Raw genomic sequence first — 25,804 nt, 5'->3', positions numbered from 1 at the left:
GGAGAGTGGAACTAGGGCCATGAATATAAGAAAGGCAATAATAAATCCAACTGGGAATTCAGGAGAAACAGTCTCAGCCCAGGGAGTGGTTAGATATGACCTTCTGAACATGTGGAGTAATTGAGATGAATGGTATAAATGTACTGAAGGGAAGAGGGATAAACACATGAGGGAGAAAGGGCGGGAGGGAAAACCAGGTCAGGAGATGAAGAGAGCTCCCCAATGCTTCATGTGCAGAATAAACCTAAAGGAACCAGTGGGGCCGAATGGCCTGTTCCATGCTGTAAATATTTTGCAACACAAGAAAGTGAGCTAAGGATAAAAGCAATAAATCACCATCCAATGTTTATAAATTGGAACACACCTCCTCACTCAATCTCACCTCCTCCCAATATCCCCAACCCACAGACACATCTCCTCCCAGTATCCCTCAATTCTATCCAGGTAGGTCCTCCCCATATCCCTCAATTCCATCTACTCATCTTTTCCACAGGTTCCTTGTTACAATGACAAGTCAAAATGTTATGTCCATTTTTAGCCCTTCATTTAAAAAAATGTGGGGTTTTTTCCCAAAAAGAAGACTGCTTCAATAACAAATCTGAGAATGATGCATTTTTTGTGAAGCAAGGATATTAAGGAATATGGTCCAAAGGCAGGTACATGGAGTTAGGTCACAGATCAGCCGTGATCTCACTGAATGCAAGACCAGGCTCAGGAGGCTGAATGGCCAACTCCTGTTTCAACGTTCCCTGATGCCCGCAATCCAAACCGGTCTTGTGGCATCCGAGGAGCAGGAGAGTCGACAGATCAGGATGAAGGGGTTATGCCTGAAACTGTGCTTCTCCCATCCCCACCCTTTTCGACTCCAACTCTCCAGAATCTGCAGTTCTATTTCAATCCAATCCATCCACCTTCTACATATTCATTAGTCCAAAGCTCCCCTTGTTTCTTGTAACAATTGCTCTCATTATTGACCTTCCTGGTACCGGAAACACTTCTCAATTCTTAACTTATTAAGAATCTTCATAGTTTTTGATCCCTCCCCCGCCACCACCAACCCCCCCCCCCACAACAAATTGCACTTCAGAGGCCTAAGCTGACAGTTGTTGTTGGCGAAGCACCAAAATGGATTTACTTCTTCCAACAAAACCTTGGGATTTTTAAATCCTAACTTCACCTCAGCTCCTAGAGTGTCAGGTTAGTCTCAGCACTGAAATTTCCAAGGCCTACTCTCTCTCTCTCTCTCTCTCTCGAAGGCATGGAATATTCAACTGAGCCCATTTTGGGTTTGGAAAATGGTCTGCAGTTAGAGCAATAAGACCCAAGTCTGGATAGAACCAAAATTCTGTGGCAAGATCCCCTTTTTTATCCCTGTTCTTTTATCGAGGAATAATACCAAAGTTTGCAAGTGAGATCAAATTAGAGGGAAAACAAAGTTTAGGATAGAATCCCAATGAGAGGATAGAAAGTTTCACAGAATCAGAGAGTCACACATGACAGAAGAAGTCTGTAGGGGGGGGGTACGTGTAAGGAATGAGCTGCCAGAGGAAGCAGTGGAGGTTGGTACAATTGCAACATTTAAAAGGCGTTTGGATGGGTACATGAACAGGAATGCGAAAGTGGGGACTGCAGATGCTGGAAATCGGAGTTGAAAATGTGGTGCTGAAAAAACACAGCAGGTCAGGCAGCATCCGAGGAGCAGGAGAATCGACATTTCGGGCAAAAGGCATCAGGAATGGGGCTGTGAGCTGAGGGGGTGGAGATATAAATGGGAGGGTAGAGGTGGGGTTGGGGGAAGGTAGCCCTTCATCAGGGTGACACCTAAATGTCAACAATCCTTCGATAGGTGCATGGATGATGATGGGAATGTGTAGGGGGACAAGCTGAGAATAGTTCACAGGTTGGTGCAACATCGAGGGCCAAAGGGCCTCTTCTGCACTGTATTGTTCTATGTTCTATGTTCTAATTGTCATGTTTGTCAGAAGCGACTTAGATATATGAAAACTATTGGAGAAAAGAGAAGACTCATAAAATTGGAATGAATATCTCCAATCAATGGATTAACATTGACTGAGGCAGCATTAGCTAATTGGCCTGTGATGTGATTTAGGAGAAAGTGAGGACTGCAGATGCTTATGCCCAAAACGTCGATTCTCCTGCTCCTTCGGTGCTGCCTGACCTGCTGCACTTTTCCAGCAACACATTTTCAGCTGTGATGTGATTTGTGTTGTCTTATGATTCCATACAGCTGACTGCCAGGCATATTAGATTAGATTAGATTACATTACATTCAGTGTGGAAACAGGCCCTTCGGCCCAACAAGTCCACACCGACCCGCCGAAGCACAACCCACCCATACCCCTACATTTACCCCTTACCTAACACTACAGGCAATTTAGCATGGCCAATTCACCTGACCTGCACATTTTTGGACTGTGGGAGGAAACCGGAGCACCCGGAGGAAACCCACGCAGACACGGGGAGAATGTGCAAACTTCACACAGTCAGTCGCCTGAGGTGGGAATTGAACCCGGGTCTCTGGTGCTGTGAGGCAGTAGTGCTAACCACTATGCCACTGTGCCGCCCACAAATTGTTAAGTGATCGAGTCATGCAGCACAGAAACAGACCCTTTAGTCCAACGAGTCGATACCGACCATGTTCCCAAACTAAACTAATCCCGCCTGTCTCCATGCTCTGACACCCTACAATAGTCTTCTCTTACTCTCCACCCCAACCTCATGCCCCCCCATGCCCACTACCACCACTACCATGTAAAGACAAAACAGGATTTAAATGGTACACTCTTCCATGCAGAAACTACATCCCCGGGTGAAAAAGCTCTTTCACATTCAAGCCACTTGATTTTGACCCAGGGAGCACTTCCTCACATTGTGAATGGTGGAAATCTGGAATTCTCCTCCCACAAAAACCTGCTGTGGTTTGGGATCAACTGAGAATTTTTATTACATTGGTAGGTTGTTTTGTCAGGCTGAGGGTATCGAGGGATATGAAATCAAGATGGGTAAATGGAGTTGAGAAACATATTACCCTGAGGTTAATTCTTTGATGGAACATGTTTGAACAGCTGAATTCCTGTGTTCCCTAACATCACGTTCCATGACCTCAAAAACTGTTCTACAAATAGTTAATAACTTTCAAAACTCCAGTTGTATTGTTGGGAACAAAGCAGCCGATTTGCACACACTTATGTCAAAAAACACTTAGCTCATGACCAGATAAATTGCTCTTCATGATGTTGTTTGAGGGATAAATATTGGCCAGCTCACTAGAGAGAAATCCCCGGCTCTCCTTCAAAACAGGACTTCTTACATCCGTCAAGAAGGAAGGCCTTCGATTTCATGTCTCATCTGAGAAGTAGCACATCCGTCCTTGCAGCCTTCCTTGGGTTTGGCTCCAGAAGTGCCAGCCATAATTTTTTTTGCAAAGTCATGTGACACCAGGTTATAGTCCAACAGGTTTAATTAAAATCACAAGCGCTGCTCCGAAAGCTTACAAATTTAAGTAAACTTGTGACTTTGTCTACCCCAGTCCAACACCGGGACGTCCACATCATGATTTTTGTGCTTAAGGGTCGGGAATTAAATGCCCAGTATCTGTCTCAGGGGCAACGTGGAGTCACAGGTAGACAGGATAGCGAAGAAAGCATTTGCAACACTTTCCTTTGCTGGTCATGGCATTGAGTATAGGGGTGGGGAGGTCATGTTGCATCTGTACAGGATATTGGTTAGGCCACTTTTGGAATGCAGGTTGTTCTGCTATAACACATGTTTCATCAACGCAAATTCACTGTAACGCAATTGATGGACTGGGGACATTGTTTCTACAGCATAAACGTTTAAAATGTGTTGATTGTAATGCAATTACATCGATTGCACTTCAAGCGCTGTTTAGATTAGATTAGATTAGATTACTTACAGTGTGGAAACAGGCCCTTCAGCCCAATAAGTCCACACCGACCCGCCGAAGCGCAACCCATCCAGACCCATTCTCCTACATTTACCCCTTGACCTAACACTACGTGCACTTTAACATGGCCAATTCACCTAACCTGCACATTTTTGGACTGTGGGAGGAAACTGGAGCACCCGGAGGAAACCCACGCAGACACGGGGAGAATGTGCAAACTCCACACAGTCAGTCGCCTGAGGCAGGAATTGCACCTGGGTCTCTGGTGCTGTGAGGCAGCAGTGCTAACCACTGTGCCACCGTGCTGCCCAAACTGTGCCACCGTGCGATTTTCTATCAGACGGGGTTATACAAGAATGCAACCATCACGTTATAGAAGAACTGATGGTATTGTTTTCAATTTAGCTCTTCTTGCTATCAGAAAGATGCTGTGAAACTTGAAAGGGTTCAGAAAAGATTTATAAGGATGTTGCCAGGGTTGGAGGCTTTGAGTTATAGGGAGAGACGGATTAGGCTGGGGTTGACTTTGCTGGCGTGTCGGTGGCTGAGGGGTGACCTCATAGAAGTTTATAAAATCATAAGGGGTATGAATAGGATAAATTAGCAAGGTCTTTTATCCCAGGGTCCAGAACTAGAGGGCATAGGTTTCGGGTGAGAGGGGAAAGATATAAAAGGGACCTAAGGGGCAACTTTATCACGCAGAAGGTGGTGCATGTATGGAATGAGCTGCCAGAGGAAGTGGGGGAGGTTGGTACAATTACAACATTTAAAAGGCATCTGGATGGGTATATGAACAGTAAGAGTTTAGAGGGATATGGGCCAAATGCTGGCAAAGGGAACTAGATTAACGTAGGATGTCTGGTCGCCATGGACAAGTTGGACCAAAGGGTTTGTTTCCATGCTGTACAGCTCTACGACTCTATAAGTATTTCCCTCTCAGCTAGGACAGAGAAAGTTTGGTGTACGTGTCAGCTCATTATTACCCATGGTAATTCAGAGTTGGCATTTTCTTACCAGAAGGGTTTGAAAGTAGTTTTGCATTGAATAGCCTGGGGACCAAGGCATTTGCAGCTTTGTGGTTATGTTGCTAGGTTAACAATGTACGGCTCTGAGTCAGAGATATGGAGAATAAGGTGCATTGCCACCATTAGAGCTGTGTATTTAAATTCAATTCCATTCATGAACTGAAACCTGGAACTGAACAATTGCACTGTCACAAAAAGTCATCTGGAATAGGGAGGGAAATCTCACCTGGTCTGGTCTATATGTGACTCCAGACCTGTAGTAACATGGTTGACCCATGACTGCACTCTGAAGTAGCCATGTAAGGCGGTCAGTTGCAGTGAAGGTTATGGTTCACCATCACCATCATAACTGATGTAACCGATGATGTGAACGACATCCATAAAATAGAAGTTATTAGATGAGAAGAGAAATGTAATGGCAGAGGTCTGAGACACAACACTGGACAGCTATATGTAGGAGGCTATAATGGGCAGATGGGGACATATGAACAAGGGGCATTTTCAACCCTTGATCCTGCTCCATTGTCAAATAAAACTGGGACTGATCTGAATTGCAATCTTAAATATGCATCATTCTCCCCTCCCTCATCTCTGATAACCTTCCAACTCATTTTTTAACAAGAGTCTCGGCCTGAAAAAAATCTTCAATGATTCTCCTGCCTGCACCTTTTCAGGAAGAGTGTCCCAAAGATTCACAACCCCCTGAAAGAAAAACAAAAAATGCCTCAACACTGTTTTAAATGGGTGAGCCATTCTTGTTAAAGATATCAAAAAAAGAGTGTTTCAGTAGGTCAGGACTGGGAGAGTCTTGTTTCAAGACACAGAACCTCAAAGACAGTGTGTGTGCAGGAACCCAGAGACTCTAGCAATGTCTACATGCGTCGGTATGATGTGGAGGCACTGGTGCTTGGGGTGTACAAAGTTAAAAATCACAAACACCAGGTTATAGTCCAACAAGTTTATTTGGAAGTACAAGCTTTGTCCTTCCCCTTCATCAGGTCTAACAGCTGATATCAACGGCCTTTAAAACCTGTTGGACAAAAACCTGGGTGTTGTGTGACTTTTAACTTCATGCATAGGTACAAAGTTAAATCGCAAGATGAAGCAGACTTTTCCAAGTAAATTAAGCAATAAGTGCCGGTTTTGACAGCAATGTCACTCCTGTGAAGGTATTCAGAATTAAATTAAACCAGAGGTGTTTACTCAATACCTTGAGCGTGATCTCTTGTCCACATCAATCAGGGCTGACCTGCATTTCACATGCATGTCCCTGACTTCCACATTCCCTGATACCCTTTCTGAAGATCAGACATCTTAAGGTACAGTACTGCCTCAGTAGATTGACTGGGTATGTCAGTCTGAGTAATGGGATTTGAGTTCCCAGAGCTGCCTGTGAACCAATAGCTTCTGAGCGAGACAGGAGGTATACCCACTGAGCGAGAAAGATGCCTTTAGCTTTGCAAGACTCAATACCTTCTCCAACAGACCTTCAACACAAAACAGCTGTAAGTGCCACCACCCACACTTCCTATCTGAAGCAAGACTTCTCTACAAGGCTATCCCTTGTCTGAAATTGAAAAGGGAGAAATGGGAATGATATGGCAGGAATAAAGGCATACAAAATGGAAGCAGTGAGAATGAAGATGGCATTCCTAGACTACATTATATTGATCGCTGAGAAGTATGTGACCTTCTCTCAAGATCACATTGACCCTGCTGAACAATGACTGCGGGATATTGTCTCTGCACGAACAGCTTTGAGGTCAACTAGAACAAAGCACTTGAGCACTAAATCAAATAGAAATGCTGTAATTGAAAATCTCACATTGAAGGAAAGCTCCATCAATTGCAAATCCATAGAAAGAAAGAGTTCTGGAATCTTAAAGGAACATGCTCCTCATGTAAAATTGTTTGATTATGCAGTGGCCTGATGTGATACTGAAAGCACAACAACAGCGTGAATTCACACAGCTCCTTTAATGCTGGAGTAAATCCCCCAGATTGGAGTGTGAATTTTACATCTGAAAGAAAGGATGAGCATTTTAAAATCAATCTGTTAGGGGACTAAGAGTCAACATTGGTCTGTGATCACAGGTGAATGGGATTTGTTAAGTCATCAAATGGGTAACATAGGGTATAGGGTTCTTGTGTACAATGGTACTGTCTGTACCTCTGGGCTATGAGACCTCAGTTCAAATTCCACCTACTCCAGAGGTAGATAATGACATTGCTGACCTGGCTGGTTAGGAAAAACATCTACAAGGGAACAAATTAAGCAAAGAGTCAGTTGCGGATGTTTCACAAATATCAAAGTCACAAACAGACTTTGGTCAATGTGATGCGTGGGAGCATTTTGAACTGGTGATGATTTTAACCTTGTGTCCCAGCTGCATATTTACCTTTTGGTATTAACTTAGAGACTTGGCTGAAGGACACAGGCTCACAGGTCACAGCAATGGGACAAACATTCAGAGGTGAAAAGGAAATGGAAAAGATAAGGCTTGACCCCAAGCTTGCATATCTCAGATGTAAAGATAAAGGGGAAACAATATATTAAGGGAGAGAACTATACTAAGTTCAGCTTTTGAGAGAGTACATGTTAGAGCAAGTGATGGTGTGTAAGTCTTTATTTTAATATGCAGTAAAGTCATAGAGTCACAGAGGTTTACAAAACAAAAAAAGATCGTTTGGCTCATCAAGTCTGTGCTGGTCAAAGACTACCACCTCACTATTCTAATCCCATTGTCCAGCACTTGGCCCATAGCCTTGTATATCTTGGCATTACAGGCTCACATCCAAATACTCCCAAGTATTCTGAGGGTTTCGGCCTCTATTACCCTTACCGGCACTGAGTTCCAGCTTCCCACCACCCTCTGGATGAAAACAGTTTCCCTCACATTCTCTATTAGCCTTCTGCCCCTTACTTTAAATCTACATTTCTGGCCATTAATCTCTCTATGAAGGGGAAAGGTTTCTTCCTGTCTAGGAGAAAGTGAGGACTGCAGATGCTGGAGGTCAGAGTTGAGAGTGTGGTGTTGGAAAAGCGCAGCAGGTCAGGCAGCATCCAAGGAGCAGGAGAATTGACATTTTGGGCATGAGCCCTTCGTCACTCATTCCTGATGAAGGATTTATGCCTGAAACATCGATGCTTCTGCTCCTCGGATGCTGTCCGACCTGCTGTGCTTTTCCAGCACCACACTCTTTCTTTTGTCTACCCCATCCATACCCTTTATAATTTTATCCATCTCAATTCTCTCACCTCTGAATCTCCTCTACTCCAAGGCAAAGAACCCCAGCCTATCCAATCTCTCTTCATCACTGCAACACTGCAGCCCAGTCAACATCCTGGGAAATTTCTTCTGCTCCTTCTCCAATGCAATCACATCTCTTCTATAATGTGGATCCCTGAACTGCACACAATACTCTAGCAGCATCCTAATCAATGTTTGATACAATTCCAGCATAAAATCCCTGCTCTTAAAACTCTGTGCAGAGGTTCATAAAGACAAGTATCCCATTTGGCTTCTGAATCACTTTATCTCCCAGTTCTGCTACACTGAGGGACCAGTGTCAAGATCTCTCTGCTTCCTGGTGCTCCCTGGATTCTCCCAGTTTATCGTATGTGCCCTTGTTGTGATGGCGCTGCCCAAATCCAGCCGTTCACAGGAAATGTGCTCCACTGATGATTTTCATGGATAGCAAATAGGCCAACTGTGCCTGGTTTATCTTGGACAATTGAGGAGTCGCGGTGGGCAAAAAGAAGCACAGTATGTAACAATATTTGGGTTCTCTGTCACAGGTTAACTGTAAAGATTGTGCTGAAAATCATGCCCCACTTTCCCTCAGGTCTTCACAAAATGTACAACATTCCAATTTAACCACCAATGTGATCAATTTCCCAACTGGCTTCAAGTCAGGATAAAAGCAATTCACACCATGTTTTTTCATTATCAGAAAATAATTCTATCTATTGAAACACACTTAACTTCAACAAATCACTGAGAAATGTAAGTGTGACTAATCTACTCCTGTGCCATTTAAACTATACCCCTTTAAACTGGCACACGTTACAGAGAGGCAGTTGTATTGTGGCAGTATCATTGGACCCTTGCACTAACAGCTTTGTAACAAACTGTAGGTTAAACAATCAGAAGGCTGTCACTAGGCAGAATTTCCTAAACTCAATAACTCTTGTGCCACTTTGTCACAATGTATTCTCTTCGCTGCTTTGAAACTCCAAACCATTAATGTGAAGGAAGGACAAAGATGGTCGCTCATGATGCAGAGAGCAGGAATTTACTGTTCTGATGATGTATGGAGGAGGAAGGAAGTTTCAGATGATGTTCTTGGAGGAACAGCTGAGAGAATTTTCAAGCCACACAGACCATTAACAAATAAAACCATGTGAGGAAGAGACAATTAAAGCTAATGAAGTCACAAAACTTTGAGCAAGGGGAGGTTATGAGTGCTGGTTCTTCACCAGTGAGGCATCTGTATAATCATAAAACCACGTACCACCAATAAAGGCCACTTGACCCATCATACCTGTGCTGACTCTATGGTAGAATGATCCAATTAGACCCACACCTCTGATCTTTCCCCACATCCCTACTATCTTTTCATCGAAATCTTTATCCAGTTCCCCTGTTGAAGGCTGTTATTGAACCTGCTCTTTCTGGCAAAGCTCACAGCAACTCACTGTGTGGACAACAACATTTTCATCATCCCTTTGCTCCCACTTGCCAATTATCGGATAACGAGCCTTCCTGATAACGAACAATCCTGAAGAAGGGCTTATGCCCAAAACGTTGATTCTCCTGTTCCTTGGATGCTGCCTGACCTGCTGCGCTTTTCCAGCAACACATTTTTCAGCTCTGATCTCCAGCATCTGCTGTCCTCACTTTCTCCTAATTATCTGATACCTTCCACTTCCAGGATATCAACTCCTCTGCCAGTAAACATGTTTGCTCCGATATTCCTCTATCAAATTCCCTTAAAATTTCGGGTGCTTTCTTTATAATGTCACTTCAGCTTGCCCACGCTGGAGAGAATGATCACAACTTCCCCAGCTTACCACTTTCAAATCTGTTTTCTGCTTTACAAGTTTCCTCCTAATGAAACTCTTACAGAAATAGTTGTCCTGTGGCATCATGTCATCAGAAAAGGATGAATGAGTCATATGGAGGGCAAGCAATGATTCAAAGAGCCAATATCCTCAAATAACCCTATCATTTCATGTGGGAGGAGAGAGTTCGGAAAAACTTAAAACTGTTGCCATAGTAATATCATGAGCTTTCGTATGATTTAAGCTGCAAGTGCTTTGAAAGAAAATGTATCTCAACTCTGGTAGTTTTATGACTGCTCAGCGTTTCCCTCTTCTCCTGATGGTGCTCTTTGGGACAATGAAGTGTTCGACTGCCCATGGATATTACAGATCAATACATTTCAGACAGGAACATTGGAACGAGAGGAGTCCATTCAGACTCTTGGATCAATTCCACCATTCTGTTAGATCTAAACTGTCCACTCCCTGATGGACCAATCTGGCCCCTCATGGATTCCTACCTGACACTTGAAGCCAGTAATTACACACAGGGAAGTAGATGTTTCTGCCAACAGCTGATTGTCCAATCACAGGCTCATTCTCTCCACATTTGCTGATGCTAGGTTCACTCAGCCCACTTGAGAGCCTATGGTTGTGTTAGATCTCTGGTACCCTGAAGTAGCCCTGTGATGTCACAGGTCTGTACATTACTGAGCATAAATAGTACAGTGTGGGTGGAGCTAACACACACTAGAAAGGACACTCTTGAAGACACACAAGAGTGACACTCTCTGCAAGAAGCACAAAGAGCACATGGACATGAACACATGAAAATGAAAGAGTAGTCCTTTCCTAATGTAACCAGAATTGATGATTATCATTTATAGCTCTACTTGATGTGAAAGTATATAAATAGTGTTACATAAAAATCTAATCCTGAAGACAATCTATTTCTTTGGCTTCTCCCAAAGCAGGCTGCATCAAACCCAAAGTCTTGGACGGCATTAACCCCACCATAAAATGCAATGGTGTGATACGCCACGTAGAAATGATATCATTGTAACTATCTTCTACACAATGGGCTGCCATCTTTGATATTTGATTTTCCACCTACAGATCCTTTGGAAATCCTTCAGCCATCTTGGAAAAGAGATATTGTTGTTCACCTTAATGAAGGCTCCATATTGGTAGAGGAAAACCAATCTTTACAGCATTCTAAATGGCAAAAATGTACACCAGCTTTCAGTTTTACTGCTACAATCTTTGAAGATTCATCATGAACTCTCATCAACTAAAACTGCAAGAAGACGTGATAATGAGTACAGTGCAAGGAGAAATATTAAATATTAATAATATTCTTCCAAACCAGGAAAATAATCAACAACTTCAACTAAACTATGCAACAAAATTCACCAGATTGCACCAGATCTTTGCACCAGAAAAAAAAATCTATTTGTAATTGGTATATGTGGAGGGCATAGTTTCAGAGATTCTGAACAGCTTTAGATACCAAATCAAATCAAGAACAATTCACACACCTCTCTACTACATTTGGCAGAGCATCAGATCATGTGTCACATAAACACCAGATTATTGAGGAGCAAATTATATTTTACCTGACAGCTCTTACTCAATATTTCATTTCCAGGACAAATAGGATACTGGCAAGATCATGTTTCAATAACAGTTATCAACTCTTATGGGTGTCTGTAGATAATTTCATTAAAGACTGACATGTATTACATGAGCCATGCATCTTTGGAACCCTGTGATAGAACCTCATTTGTGTCAGGATTGGCTTCTTAAAGAAACCAGTTACTGAACTTCAAAGAAAAGAGAATGTAACTTGAGAATAAGCAGTCCAAATAGTGTCTCAAACAGTGTTCAAGTAGTATCATATCAGCAGAAGTTTTAGTTAATGCAGAATTCTCTACAGAGAGTGAAGACTTCTTAAAACATAGTAAACCATCTGACCAGATGGAAAAAAACCTCTCACAAGAGCAATGTGCCACATGTGACAACATCAATACAAAGTTCTAAGCAATCAGTGTTACAATATCTTTGAACACCCTCATATCATACTCCCCTGCTTTGGAGTACTCCCAACTCTCTGTCAAAAAATGTATTAATGTCTCTCTAACTACCCCATCAAAACCTCTAGCCATCTTCCAAACCTTGACACTCCTCCCTTCATCCCTAACTGCACTTATGTCTATACATACCTAGTCATGCACAACTGCTTCCTAACATCTCTCCTGAATGGGTAGACCCTAATTCTCACATTATGTCCCCTAGTTCACCAAACAGTGCTAATAGTTTCCACTATTGACCTTGACTTTTCTTCTTAATATCTTGAAGACTTTGATCAAATCACCCTTAACCTCTTAAATACTACAGAAAACATTTGTAATTTGTATAAATCTCTCCTCATAACATAACCCCTGAAGTCCAGGAATCATACTTGTAAACCAACTTTGTACACCCTCCAAGCCCATTATATAGTAAGGTGGCACAGTGGTTAGCACGGCTGCCTCACAGCGCCAGAGGCCTGGGTTCATTTCCCCCCTCAGGCGACTGACTGTGTGGAGTTTGCACATTCTCCCCGTGTCAGCGTGGGTTTCCTCCGGGTGCTCCGGTTTCATCCCACAGTCCAAAGATGTGCAGGTCAGATGAATTGGCCATGCTAAATTGCCCGTAGTGTTAGGTGCAGGGGTAAATGTAGGGGAATGGGTCTGGGTGGGTTGCTCTTCGGAGGGTCGGTGTGGATTGTTGGGCCAAAGGGCCTGTTTCCACACTGTAAGCAATCTCATCTAATCTAATCTGCTCACAGTACTCCAGGTGTGGTACCTAGACCTGTTCACATTACTCCAGGTGGGGACTAGCTAGGACATTGTATAATTACAGTATAACTTCTGCATCATTGTACAGTCCGTTCTGCTATAGCGTGAAAGTTCTGTTCTCATGCAACCCTGTGTTTTACGAAAATCATGTAATAGCAGCATCATATAAACTAATGGGGCCAGAATTGTGTTATAAATAATACACATGTTAAAATTTCACGCTTAGGAAACAGTGCCTCCAATTCATCAATCGTGTTATCGTGAATTTGTGTTGATGAAACACACATTATAGCAGAACGGTCTGTACTCCCATTCTCTAGATATAAAGGCCAGCACTCCATTAGCTTTCTGGATTATTTTCTGCAACTGTTTGTGTAATTGTAAAGATCTATGCACCTGAACCCCTAAATCTATTTGGACAGTGCTGTATTTGACTTTGTACCATTTAGAAAGGACCCTGATTTATCATTTTTCAGTCAAAAATGGATAAGTTCACACCTTCTTACATTGAGCTCCATCTCCCACGGTGATATCCTTTCATCTAGTCTATCAATATCCCTTTGTAATTTTATGCTGTCATCTGCACTGTCTACAATGCTGCCTTGCTGAACCTCACTAACTCTCTGTTCTTCTCCTTCTCCATCTGTCCATCCTTGTTAAATAATTCATGAAAGCCTACCTCCTTCACCGAGCCATTATGTTGATGACCTGCCCTGATATTATCATTTGGTTTGTGTTATATGGCAGTGTGATACCTAGGTATCAACCTCTGGACATTTGTTGGTGATGGAGCAGGTTGCCAACAATTCTCCCCCCTCAGCAACTCTAAGGGGTCATTATCTTTTGGTGGATGTTGGACTGTTAATAGACTGTTAATTAGAAGAAGAGATATCAAGTTATAGAGTCATGCAGCACGGAAACAGACTCTTCAGTCCAACCAGTCCATCCCCAACATAATCCCAAACTAAACTACTACTGGCCCTTATCCCTCCAAACCTTTTCTATTCATGTACTTATCCAAGTGCCTTTAAAATGTTGTAATTGTACCAGCATCCACCACTTTCTCAGGAATTTCATTCCACTTGTGAACAACCCTCTGTGTAAAAAAAATTGCCTCTTATGTCTTTTATCAAATCTCCCCTTTCACCCTAAAATGTGCCCCCGAGTCTTGAAATCCCCCATCCCAGGGAAAAGACAACCGTCCTTCACTCTATCTGTGCCCCTCATTATTTTATGAACTTCCATAAGACCGCCTCTCAACTTCCGACACTCCAGTGAAAAAAAGTCCTAGCTTTTCTCAAACCTTTCATTCCCAGCAACCTCCTGGTAAACCTTTTCTGAACCCTCTCCATAATATAATATAATAACTCTCACCTTAATAATGTCTAAGGTAGCAAGGTGTGGTTTATTACATCTGAGTAACTCCATGCAGGTTAACTCAAAGACATTAACACCTTAACTAAATGGGCAAGATATTTGTGCCTCAAAAGGACATTCCAAATTCCCTTGATGTTTCACGCCCTGGCTGTGTTATATCTGAGTGGGTGGAGCTTCAGCTTAGCTAAACCCTTTCCTATCTATTACCTTAGAAAACACAGTTTGTGCTCAAATTCAGTTTGATTGTGTACCTGTGATTTGAGACGTTCTACACTATCAAGCTGCTGTATCAAAGCAGGAATCTATTGAGCCTCATCAACGAAGGGTAGAGGAAGGCAAAACAGTGAAAAGACAAATGGAAAGGCTTATTACCTGAATACACACAGGATACAGTGTTCATAATGAGGTGGTTAACTTGGCAGCATGGACAGGAATAGAACATAGAACATAGAACATAGAACAATACAGCACAGAACAGGCCCTTCGGCCCACGATGTTGTGCCGAACTTCTATCCTAGATTAAGCACCCATCCATGTACCTATCCAAATGCCGCTTAAAAGTCGCCAATGAATCTGACTCTACCACTCCCACGGGCAGCGCATTCCATGCCCCCACCACTCTCTGGGTAAAGAACCCACCCCTGACATCTCCCCTATACCTTCCACCCTTCACCTTAAATTTATGTCCCCTTGTAACACTCTGTTGTACCCGGGGAAAAAGTTTCTGACTGTCTACTCTATCTATTCCTCTGATCATCTTATAAACCTCTATCAAGTCACCCCTCATCCTTTGCCGTTCCAACGAGAAAAGGCCGAGAACTCTCAACCTATCCTCGTACGACCTACTCTCCATTCCAGGCAACATCCTGGTAAATCTTCTCTGCACCCTCTCCAAAGCTTCCACATCTTTCCTAAAGTGAGGCGACCAGAACTGCACACAGTACTCCAAATGTGGCCGAACCAAAGTCCTGTACAGCTGCAACATCACCTCACGACTCTTGAATTCAATCCCTCTGCTAATGAACGATAATACTCCATAGGCCTTCTTACAAACTCTATCCACCTGAGTGGCAACCTTCAAAGATCTATGTACATAGACCCCAAGATCCCTCTGTTCCTCCACCTGACCAAGAACCCTACCATTAACCCTGTATTCCGCATTCTTATTTGTTCTTCCAAAATGGACAACTTCACACTTGGCAGGGTTGAACTCCATCTGCCACTCCTCAGCCCAGCTCTGCATCATATCTAAGTCCCTCTGCAGCCGACAACAGCCCTCCTCACTGTCCACGATTCCACCTATCTTTGTATCATCTGCAAATTTACTGACCCACCCTTCGACTCCCTCATCTAAGTCATTAATAAAAATTACAAACAGCAGAGGACCCAGAACTGATCCCTGCGGAACTCCACTTGTAACTGGACTCCATGCTGAATATTTACCATCTACCACCACTCTCTGACTTCGACCGGTTAGCCAGTTTTCTATCCAATTGGCCAAATTTCCCTCTATCCCATGCCTCCTGACTTTCCGCATAAGCCTACCATGGGGAACCTTATCAAATGCCTTACTAAAATCCATGTACACTACATCCACTGCTCTACCCTCATCCACATGCTTGGTCACCTCCTCGAAGAATTCAATAAGACTTGTAAGGCAAGACCTACCCTTCACAAATCCGTGCTGGCTGTCCCTAATCAAGCAGTGTCTTTCCAGATACTCGTAAATCCTATCCCTCAGTACCCTTTCCATTACTTTGCCTACCACAGAAGTAAGACTAACTGGCCTGTAATTCCCAGGGTTATCCCTATTCCCTTTTTTGAACAGGGGCACAACATTCGCTACTCTCCAGTCCCCTGGTACCACCCCCGTTGCCAGTGAAGACGAGAAGATCATTGCCAACGATACTGCAATTTCCTCTCTTGCTTCCCACATAATCCTAGGATATATCCCGTCAGGCCCGGGGGACTTGTCTATCCTCAAGTTGTTCAAAATGTCCAACACATCTTCCTTCCTAACAGGTATCTCTTCTAGTTTATCAGTCCGTTTCACACTCTCCTCTTCAACAATACGGTCCCTCTCGTTCGTAAATACTGAAGAGAAGTACTTGTTCAAGACCTCTCCTATCTCTTCCGACTCAATACACAGTCTCCCACCACTGTCCTTGATCGGACCTACCCTCGTTCTCGTCATTCTCAGGTTTCTCACATACGCATAGAATGCCTTGGGGTTATCCTTGATCCTATCCGCCAGGGATTTTTTATGCCCTCTCTTAGCTCTCCTAATCCCTTTCTTCAGGTCCCTTCTGGCTATCCTGTATCCCTCCACTGCTCTGTCTGAACCTTGTTTCCTCAACCTTATGTAAGCCTCCTTCTTCCTCTTTACTAGACATTCAACCTCCCTCGTCAACCAAGGCTCCCTCACACGACCATTTCTTTCCTGCCTGATCGGTACATACATATCAAGGACACGTCGTATCTGCTCCTTGAAAAAGTTCCACATTTCCACCACATCCTTCCCTGACAGCCTATGCTCCCAACGTATGCTCCTCAAATCCTGTCTTACAGCATCGTAATTTCCCTTCCCCCAATTGTAAAAACTTCCTTGTTGTGCGCACCTATCTCTCTCCATAACCAAGGTGAAAGTCACAGAATTGTGGTCACCATCACCAAAATGTTCACCCACTAACAAGCCCACCACTTGTCCCGGTTCATTACCGAGTACCAAATCCAATATGGCCTCCCCTCTGGTTGGACAATCTACATACTGCGTTAGAAAAGCTTCCTGGACACACTGCACAAACACCGCCCCATCCAATCTATTTGATCTAAAGAGCTTCCAATCAATATTTGGGAAGTTGAAGTCGCCCATGACTACGACCCTGTGGCTTCTGCACCTTTCCAAAATCTGTTTCCCAATCTGTTTCTCCACATCTCTGCTGCTATTGGGGGGCCTATAATAAACACCCAACAAGGTGACTGCACCTTTCCTATTTCTGACTTCAGCCCATACTACCTCCAGAGGCAGATCCCCCTCAAACTTCCTTTCTGCAGCCGTTATACCATTTCTAATTAGCAATGCCACCCCCCCTCCTTTTTTACCACCCTCCCTAATCTTACTGAAACATCTGTAACCAGGAACCGCCAACAGCCATTCCTGTCCCTCATCTATCCATGTTTCCATATAAATGAGTTTGATATGATTGCCAACATAGAGATATCGGGTAGAATCTTCCCAGACCTGGAATAACTGGGTGTTCATGGGAAAACCAAAAAAATCACAGGAGGAGCTTTTCAATGTGAAAGCAAAATGTTCCATTTTCCAACTGAGTGTTGAACAATGAAGTGAGATTCTCACCAGAAAGCAGCAAGAAATATATTTGCATGAACAAACATGAAGCCCGGGCTTTGGCATCCAACACGTACCATCCTCACTGCACCCTCATGTCACACCTTCAACCCACTAAAAACAATCCGACACTTCCATACTAAACTTTGGCGCGCACTGTCACCTTTCATTGGAATGCTTTGCACACAACAAGAGGCTCCCAACTCGTGGGTTCGATCAGTGAGCATACTGTTACACTGTCCGCACGTGCGATCTCAGTACTCACTGACATCGTGCCTCATGGATGTTCTTAACATCTCTGCCATGCCTTTTTGAATTTTGCTCTCTCGGTCAGAGCCTAAAGGTGCACTGCGTGTTTCTTGCATTTGATGCAGAGACAAACACAGGCAGCATGGCAGAGACAAACACAGGCAGCATGTAAAAGTAAAAGGGAATGAGGAAAATTGAAATAGGGCGGCACGATGGCTCAGCAGCTAGCACTGCAGCCTCACAGCGCAAGGTTCAATTCCAGCCTCGGGCAACTGTCTGTGTGAAGTTTGCACATTCTCCCTGTGTCTGTTTGGCTTTCCTCTGTGTGCTCCAATTTCTTCCCGTGATCCAGAAATGTGCAGGTTAGGTGAATTGGCCACACTAAGTTGCTCGTATTGTTCAGGGGTATGGAGGTTAGGTGCATTATCAGGGGTAAATATAGGATAATAATGTAGGGGAATAGGTTTGGGTGATTACTCTTCAAAGGGTCAGTGTGGACTTATTGGGCTGAAGGGCCTGTTTCCACACTGTACAGATTCTTTCACAAGAAATTATAGTGCAGTTAGTCTAACATCTGTCATTGAAAAAACGCTGAAATCCATTATCAATATTATGAATTTGAAAACATGGACTTAAGAGTACCTTTAAGAGTAAGTGAATGCTGTTTAGAACTGAGAGCTTACAAGCCCCTAGATGCCAATCCCCAGTGTACTGGAAAATTGAAATTATGTAACATTTTGGTGAAATGGAAACCTGAGTTGGCTGCTGTTTTGACAACAATTTGAACTTAACTAATCAGTTTAAATTATGCCCCAGGATACTAAAACCCAATCACGTTTGAATGTATTACTTTGCCAACATCGAACCAATGAGACAACCCAATGTTGGAGATATAAAAATGCAGACATTTTGAAAACTGGAGACAGAGCAATTGCCATCGAGAGAGAGACAAGAAATTAGGAACCTCTCTCTATCAAAGGTACCTTTTCAGATGAAACTTACTCACAGTAAAAAGAAAGAAGACAACCCAAAGAGATCTTCAGCCAGAAGAATGTAGGCATCAAAGCTGACAACAGCTGTGGGGTTTTGAAATTATGTTGATGTAATTTAAATAAGTGTTTTATTGAAACAGCATATTGTTATAAACTTGGAGGAAGGTAATAAGTAGTTAAGCAAAAAGGACTTAGAGTTGTGAATAGTTGTTGTTTAATGTTCACTTTTACAGTTAAAAAAAATTGATGTCATTTTCTTTAAATAGTGGAATTTGGGAGTTTCTCTATAACTCATATTTTAACAGATTACGAGGCGAGGTGGTTTTTTCCTGGGTGAAAGTGAGGACTGCAGATGCTGGAGATCAGAGTCAAAGAGTGTGGTGCTGGAAAAACTCAGTTGGTCAGGCAGCATCCGAGGAGCAGAAGAATTGATATTTCAAGCACAGGTCTTTCATGAGGAAGGGCTTATTATTTTGCCAATATTGAACCTTCATCAGGAAGCTTTTCTGGGTGTTTAGTTTAATTAACAGATTGGTTCACCACCATGTCATAACATTCAAGGAGGTGGTAGCTGAACACTTTGTAAATCCTATTGCACAGGCAATGTTGACATGGTTTTGTGAAATGGAAATCATGTCTGATAAATGTACTCAATTTCTTTGACAACATTACAAATCTTTGAAGATGTAACAAGCAGGGTAGATAAAAGGGAGTCTATAGATGTGGCGTATTTAAATTTGCAAAAGACTTTTGCTATGGTGCAACCAAAATGGTTATTGCACAAGATATTGGGGATGTTATGTTAGCCTGGATAGAAAACTGTCTAACCAACGGAAGAAAGAGTCAGGATAGATGGATTATTTTTAAGTTTGCAAACTGGAGTGAAGCCACAGAGGTAGGATTAGGGTCAGGGGCTTCAACTCTTCACAACTTTAGATAGGATAGTTAAGAGGGCATTTGGTATGCTTTCTTTTATTGGCCAGAGTATTGAGTACAGGAGTTGGGAGGTCATGTTGCAGCTATACAGGACATTGGTTAGGCCAGTGTTGGAATATTGCGTGCAATTCTGGTCTCCTTCCTATCAGAAACATATTGCGAAAATTGAAAGGCTTCAGAAAAGATTTACAAGGATGTTGCCAGTGTTGGAGGATTTGAGCTATAGGGAGAGGCTGAATAGGCTGGGGGTGTTTTCCCTGGAGCATCGGAGGCTGAGAGGTGACCTTATAGAGGTTTACAAAATTATGAGGGGCATGGATAGGGTAGATAGGCAAAGTCTTTTCCCTGGAGTCGGGGAGTCCAGAACTAGAGGACATAGGTTTAGGATAAGAGGGGAAAGATATAAAAGAGACCTACTGGGCAACTTTTTCACACAGAGGGTTGTATATGTATGGAATGAGCTGCCAGAGGATGTGGTGGAGGCTGGTACAATTGCAACATTTGAAAGGCATTTGGATGGGTATATGAATAAGAAGGGTTTGGAGGGATATGGGCCAAGAGCTGGCAGGTGGGACTAGATTGGGTTGGGATATCTGGTCAGCATGGACGGGTTGGACTGAAGGATCTGTTTCCATGCTGTACATCTCTATGACTATAACTATAATCTATATTAATGACTTAGATGAGGGGACTAACTATATTGTAAGGTTAGAGTTGTGAAGAGATTACAAAGAAACTGCAAAGGGATATAAATATGTTATTTGGCAAGTGGTGCATAATGTGAGGAAAGATGAGGTTGTCCACTCTGGCACAAAGAATAGAAATGTAAAATGTAATTTAAATAGAAAGAGAGTCTTTAGAATGTGTCTGGCTGTCCTCATACCCAAATCACAAAGTGCTAGACTGTAGGTGCAGCTACAAGAACAAATGGCATGTTTATAAATGGAAGGTCTGTAAATGCTGGTGCAGGGTAAAAATCGGGAAGTCTTGATCCAACTGTACAGGGCATTGGTGAGTCTGCACTTCAAATACAACCTGGAGGCTGTGCTTCTCTGAACAGTTCCCAGAATCTAAGTCCAAAGAGTTTGAGATATTGTGCTGTCAGCTATAGTATTTCCCACAGATTCACATAACTGACACCTCTCTTTATGCGCTCAATACCAGGGAGATAACGGGGGTAAGTGAAATTCCTGCATTTAGTTTAACAGTTTGCTGGTTGGTTTAAGGTTGGGTTAATAGCGTAGACACCTATTGGTGGTCACTTGTTTCTGACTCTGCTGTAAAGTCCACTTCCAGGGTATACACCCCACTGGAACAATGGCCACCTGCCTGAACACTGGCAACTGCCAACAGCATAAAGATTGAGTGTTCTTGAGTCATAAAACTGGGTAAAACTGAACAGAACGAGGACTGTGACACTTACCATGAAGTGGTGCTTGCTTCCCATCATCAGAGCCGTGATTCCTCTTATTCCAAACCAGCTTCTGAAGTCTCTTTAAAGTCCCAATCCCTTCTGTCTCTTCGCTGCCCGGGTCTGTACTCTGAATAAATAAAACAGGAAGAATCAAGGGGAGTGTACGCAAGATAAAGGAATGGATGGATACGTCAATAGATTACAACACAGTCAGCTGGAAATGGATTTATATGGTTTTAGACCAAGTAGCCTGCTTATGTTTCCTACATTCAAATGTCACAGGCTATACTTGTGCACTCTGGAAATCTTAAATCTAGAACTATTAAAGAGAAAGGACAGTTGAAAATCTGGATGCCCTTACGCGCTGCAAAGATGGTCAAGGCACTGCTTTAGTTAGCACTGTTTCCTCACAATGCTAGGGTCCTGGGTTCGATTCCAGCCTCAGGCAGCTATCTGTGTACAGTTTACATGTTCTCCCTGTGTCTGTTTGGGGTCCTTTCAGGTGTTTTGGTTTCCTCCCGCATTACAGGGATGTGCAGATTGGGTGAATGGACAGTGCTGAATTGCCCATAGTGTACAGGGATGTGCAGGTTGGGTGGATGGACCATGCTGAATTGCCCGTAGTGTACAGGGATGTGCAGGTTGGTGGATGGACAATGCTGAATTGCTCCATAATATCCAGTAATGTGCAGGTTGGGTGGATAAGCCATGATAAAATCCCCTTGCGAGGTTACAGGGATGTCTGGGTGGCCTGCTCTTTGGAGGATTAGTTCAGTCTCAATGGGCCAAATGACCTTGTTCTGCACTGTAGGGATTCAATGAATCAATTAAAGCCTCAAAGGTTTCTTCATTAAGGCCATGTTTACAACTCTACTCATGGATAAGGTGTGGATCCATGGGATGCACTTTTACCCTCAAATCCGAGTTCTGTAGTTCTCAGTCTCATTCTAGAGTTCATGAAAACCTTGATGGTGATGGAAATACTTCTTTATCAAGCTACGGGGCGGAGGGGAGGAGGGGCGGAGGGGAGGTGGGCGGAGGGGAGATGTGCGAAGGGGAGGTGGGGGTGCAGTGTTTCCTTCTGCTCAGATTGTTTTGGTACAGTGAAAGCAGAGAGGTGTGGATGGGGAAGGAATGGTGGAAAGTGAGCATTAAGAAATAGTTAGCATTCCCTTTGGGGACTTTGGAAAAGACACAAGGTAGGAAAGTTAATAGAGAAAGGTTAGCTTGAGGAGGAGAAGGGAGAGTTAGAAGAAGAATTGAATTTTATACAATGTCTCTCCCACACTCAGAAAATCTCAAAGTGCTTCCCATTTAACCAAATACAGTTTATCACCACAAAGAGAAACACGTTGTTGAAGCTTTTGAATGAATAACAAAACAAAATATCCATTTTTAGATGCAATTCCACAATTGGACAGCACTTGCTGAACAGTCCTGTGTCTGTTAGAAATAAATTGAAATCAGTCAGTTAAGCTCATAACATGTATTATGGACTAGGCCATAATAGTTCAAGAAAGTAGCCCAGACCCTAACTTTGTTAGTTGTTTCAAGCAGGTGTAGAGTGGATATTCCAGGAGGGATGCAGCTGGTCAAATCACTTAGTTTTAAACAAAACACAATTTATTTACAAGATTACCAAATGAAAGACAAACTAAAGAGAATAGAATACCAAATAATGTTACCTATCCAAAAACCCAACTGATTATCCCAACTTAATGATGCTGTTCCCAATACTTGCAACAATCCCCATAAATACCCCTTGACACAAAAGAAGAAAAAAAACAAACACAGAGTCTTACAGGAGAGAAGTCAGTGAAAGAGTATCAGCTTGCACCTGCTTCTTTGGGTCCAGCAGCTTTTTCAACACCACTGCTCAAACCCAAACCAAACCAGAGAAAAGCTGAGCTGGGAGAACTGGCACTCCCCTTTCATTGCATACGTGTTTTTTTTTTCAAAAACTTGAAAGCATGTTTCCTGAGGCAGTATCTGTTAGCTATAATCAAACTGATCCTAAAACCCTTGATCTCCAGACTTTTCAGAGTCTGTGTCTTTCACGAGCTCTTGAGAATTCACCAAGGACACCATAACCTTGTTAAAGGAGCTGCTTCGTTACACATGGCTCTTCTATGTTTGATAGGAGCAGCATAAATTTCTGTGGAGGGCCACATTCTCTGATATCAAAAGGAATATGTTCAAGAAAAACAAAAATTACCGGAGAAACTCAAAAGAACAGGCAGATTCTGTGAAGAGAAAGCAGAGTTAACTGCAATATGTTCAAGCCTTACACCTGTCCCAAATAACCCAGTAGCCTATATTTCCCCTTTGTGTTCTCCATGGTAATACCAAACAGTTAATCAGGCAATCAGTCAGCACTGTTTTCCCCTATTGTATAAATTGTCGCAATCATTGAAAATTTGGTATTTGTCCTGATGAAAAGCTTTATAAAATGTTCCCCCTTCTCGGCAATATTCAAGTTCTAAGTACTTCTAAAAGTACAGTTACTGCTCTATGTTGGGAATGTGGCAGCTGATTGTCACACAATCAGGTCATATAAATAGTTGTAAAATTGGTCAATTGATCATCTGATTAGTGATATTGGTTTGAGAGATAATCACTGGCCAGGATATTGTGGAGAATGTTAATTGCAATGTTATTGTACACCAGTTGCATGTAATTCAATACATACTGTAGACCTGAACTAGGGATTCACTTCCATTCCTAAAAATGGGAACTGACTCAAACTGTAGTTGATAGGTGAAGAGATGTATGTCTAGAAAAAAGAAGCATTTGCAGAGTGACTTCAGTTCTATCCTTTGAGCAGTAGAGCAGGGATTTTTAAAAAAATCTAAAATCAAAGTATTGCAGTAGATCTTTAACACCCACCTGAGAAAATAGGCAGTTCCTCAGTTTAATATTCAAGAAACACCATCCCTGTAATAGCTTGCTTGTTTGGGGACAACTTAGAATATGATTAAACCTCTGGAATGGCACTTGAATGCGTAACTCATAGACTCAAGAGTCGATCCATTTTCTACCCACTGAATCAAAGCTGATGGTAGTGACTCCTTCAGCGAGCCCAGGTACTTTTCAACTGAAAATTCTGATTGACAGTTAAACACAGGGTGGGCAGTTTAAGAAGGAAAAACAGTTGGAATTTGAATGAAATGACTGATGTGTGAACACTGCCACCATCCATCTCAGAGACAAGTTATCAATAAATATGTTTTGCAGCTCTTAATGAACTTGCAAATGTCTGACTCCTTATTTCTGGCACATGATGCCTCTGTTAATTGCTGTAATAGAGAAAGAAAGAGAGAGGAACCAAAGCAGAAACAGAAATTGAACAAAGCAGAATAAGAATATTTGAGCAGTTCTGGTCAGTGTTTACAGGAAAGACATATTTGTTCCAGAGAGAGAGAGAGAAGGAGAGAGAATGCAGAAAAGATTTATCTGAAGGTGCCAGGACTTGTTTACCAGCTATGAGGAGAGATTGAGTCGGTGAGGGCTTTTTGCCTTAGAAGGGAGGAGGATGAAGAGTGATGAATTGATCGGTTACCCGATCACTGAGGGGCCTGGATGGGGTGCACAGGGAAGATCTGTTACCCTCCCACATACTGGAGAGGTTAATTACCGATGGTGGGGGCACAGCTTTAAGGCAATTGGTAGAAGGATTAGAGGGGATATGTGGAGGGAGGGGTGATGTGGGGGCAATGTGTAATGGTATTTCAGGCCAGTAGGTGCCTTGGTCTGCCCCTATGTCCACAAGGCTGCAGACTGGATGCTAGTAAGTGGGATTAGAATGGACCGTTTATTCAGTCAGCTCAGACATGTCAGTTGGAATGGCCTCTTTCTGTGCCATAACCTTTCTGTATTTGCAAAAGATGACATTAGATGGAATACCAGATTGACACATGGTGGGGCCATGTTTAGCTACAAATGAAGGTCATTCCTACAGATTGCAACAAACCATTCGCCCCTGGAATCTGCCCAATGTTAAAATCTTGGTGCACTGATTAGCCAGAGCAAGCCTGAGAAAGTCTGGCTTCCTTATCCCTTACCTTCACCAGGTGATTGCCTTCATTATTCTTGGCAGGTTCCTTGAAGAGGGAAGCATCATTTTCTGGAACAGGTAACAGGAAAAGCAAAGTCAGAACTGAACAGGAACTGGTGCAATAGGTGTTTGTCTGTGTGCGTGATTATGTCAATATGTCTGTGTGCCTGCTTGTGTTTGTTTTTGTATGTATTTGTGTGTCTGTTTCTGTGAGTTTGTGTGTGCATGTGTGTCTGTTTCTGTGCGTTTGTGTGTGTATGTGTGTCTGTTTCTGTGACTTTGTGTGTGCATGTGTGTCTGTTTCTGTGAGTTTGTGTGTGAATGTGTGTCTGTTTCTGTGAGTTTGTGTGTGCATGTGCATCTGTTTCTGTGAGTTTGTGTGTGAATGTGTGTCTGTTTCTGTGAGTTTGTGTGTGAGTGTATGTCTGTTTCTCTGTGTGTGTCTGTTTCTCTGTGTGTGTCACTGTTTCTGTGGGTTTGTGTGTGCATGTGTCTTTTTCTGTGTGTTTGTGCTTGTGTTGTGTGTGTGTTTGTGTTGCTCTGTGTGTGTGTGTTTCTATTTGTGTGTGTCTGTATGCATATATTTTGTGGCTATG

The 25,804-nt window shown here is 42.8% G+C and overlaps 1 protein-coding gene across 2 annotated transcripts in view; it reads right to left on the bottom strand.

Moving 5' to 3' along the window:
• LOC140486513 (SAM domain-containing protein SAMSN-1-like) overlaps window positions 1-25,804 on the bottom strand; it is a 167,231-nt gene that overhangs the window by 108,594 nt on the left and 32,833 nt on the right. For both annotated transcript variants that reach the window (XM_072585766.1, XM_072585767.1), the window contains exons 5-6: window positions 25,216-25,277; window positions 21,164-21,281 (exon numbers count right to left, since the gene is read on the bottom strand). In XM_072585766.1, coding sequence (XP_072441867.1) covers window positions 21,164-21,281; window positions 25,216-25,277 — 180 coding nt within the window. The remainder of the gene's footprint in view (window positions 1-21,163; window positions 21,282-25,215; window positions 25,278-25,804) is intronic.

This window comes from Chiloscyllium punctatum, chromosome 15 (genome assembly GCF_047496795.1).
Source record: "Chiloscyllium punctatum isolate Juve2018m chromosome 15, sChiPun1.3, whole genome shotgun sequence".
NCBI classification, from domain to species: Eukaryota; Metazoa; Chordata; class Chondrichthyes; order Orectolobiformes; family Hemiscylliidae; genus Chiloscyllium; species Chiloscyllium punctatum.
The sequence above is the reverse complement of the archived record's forward strand: the minus strand, read 5'-3'. Positions and strand labels throughout refer to the sequence as shown.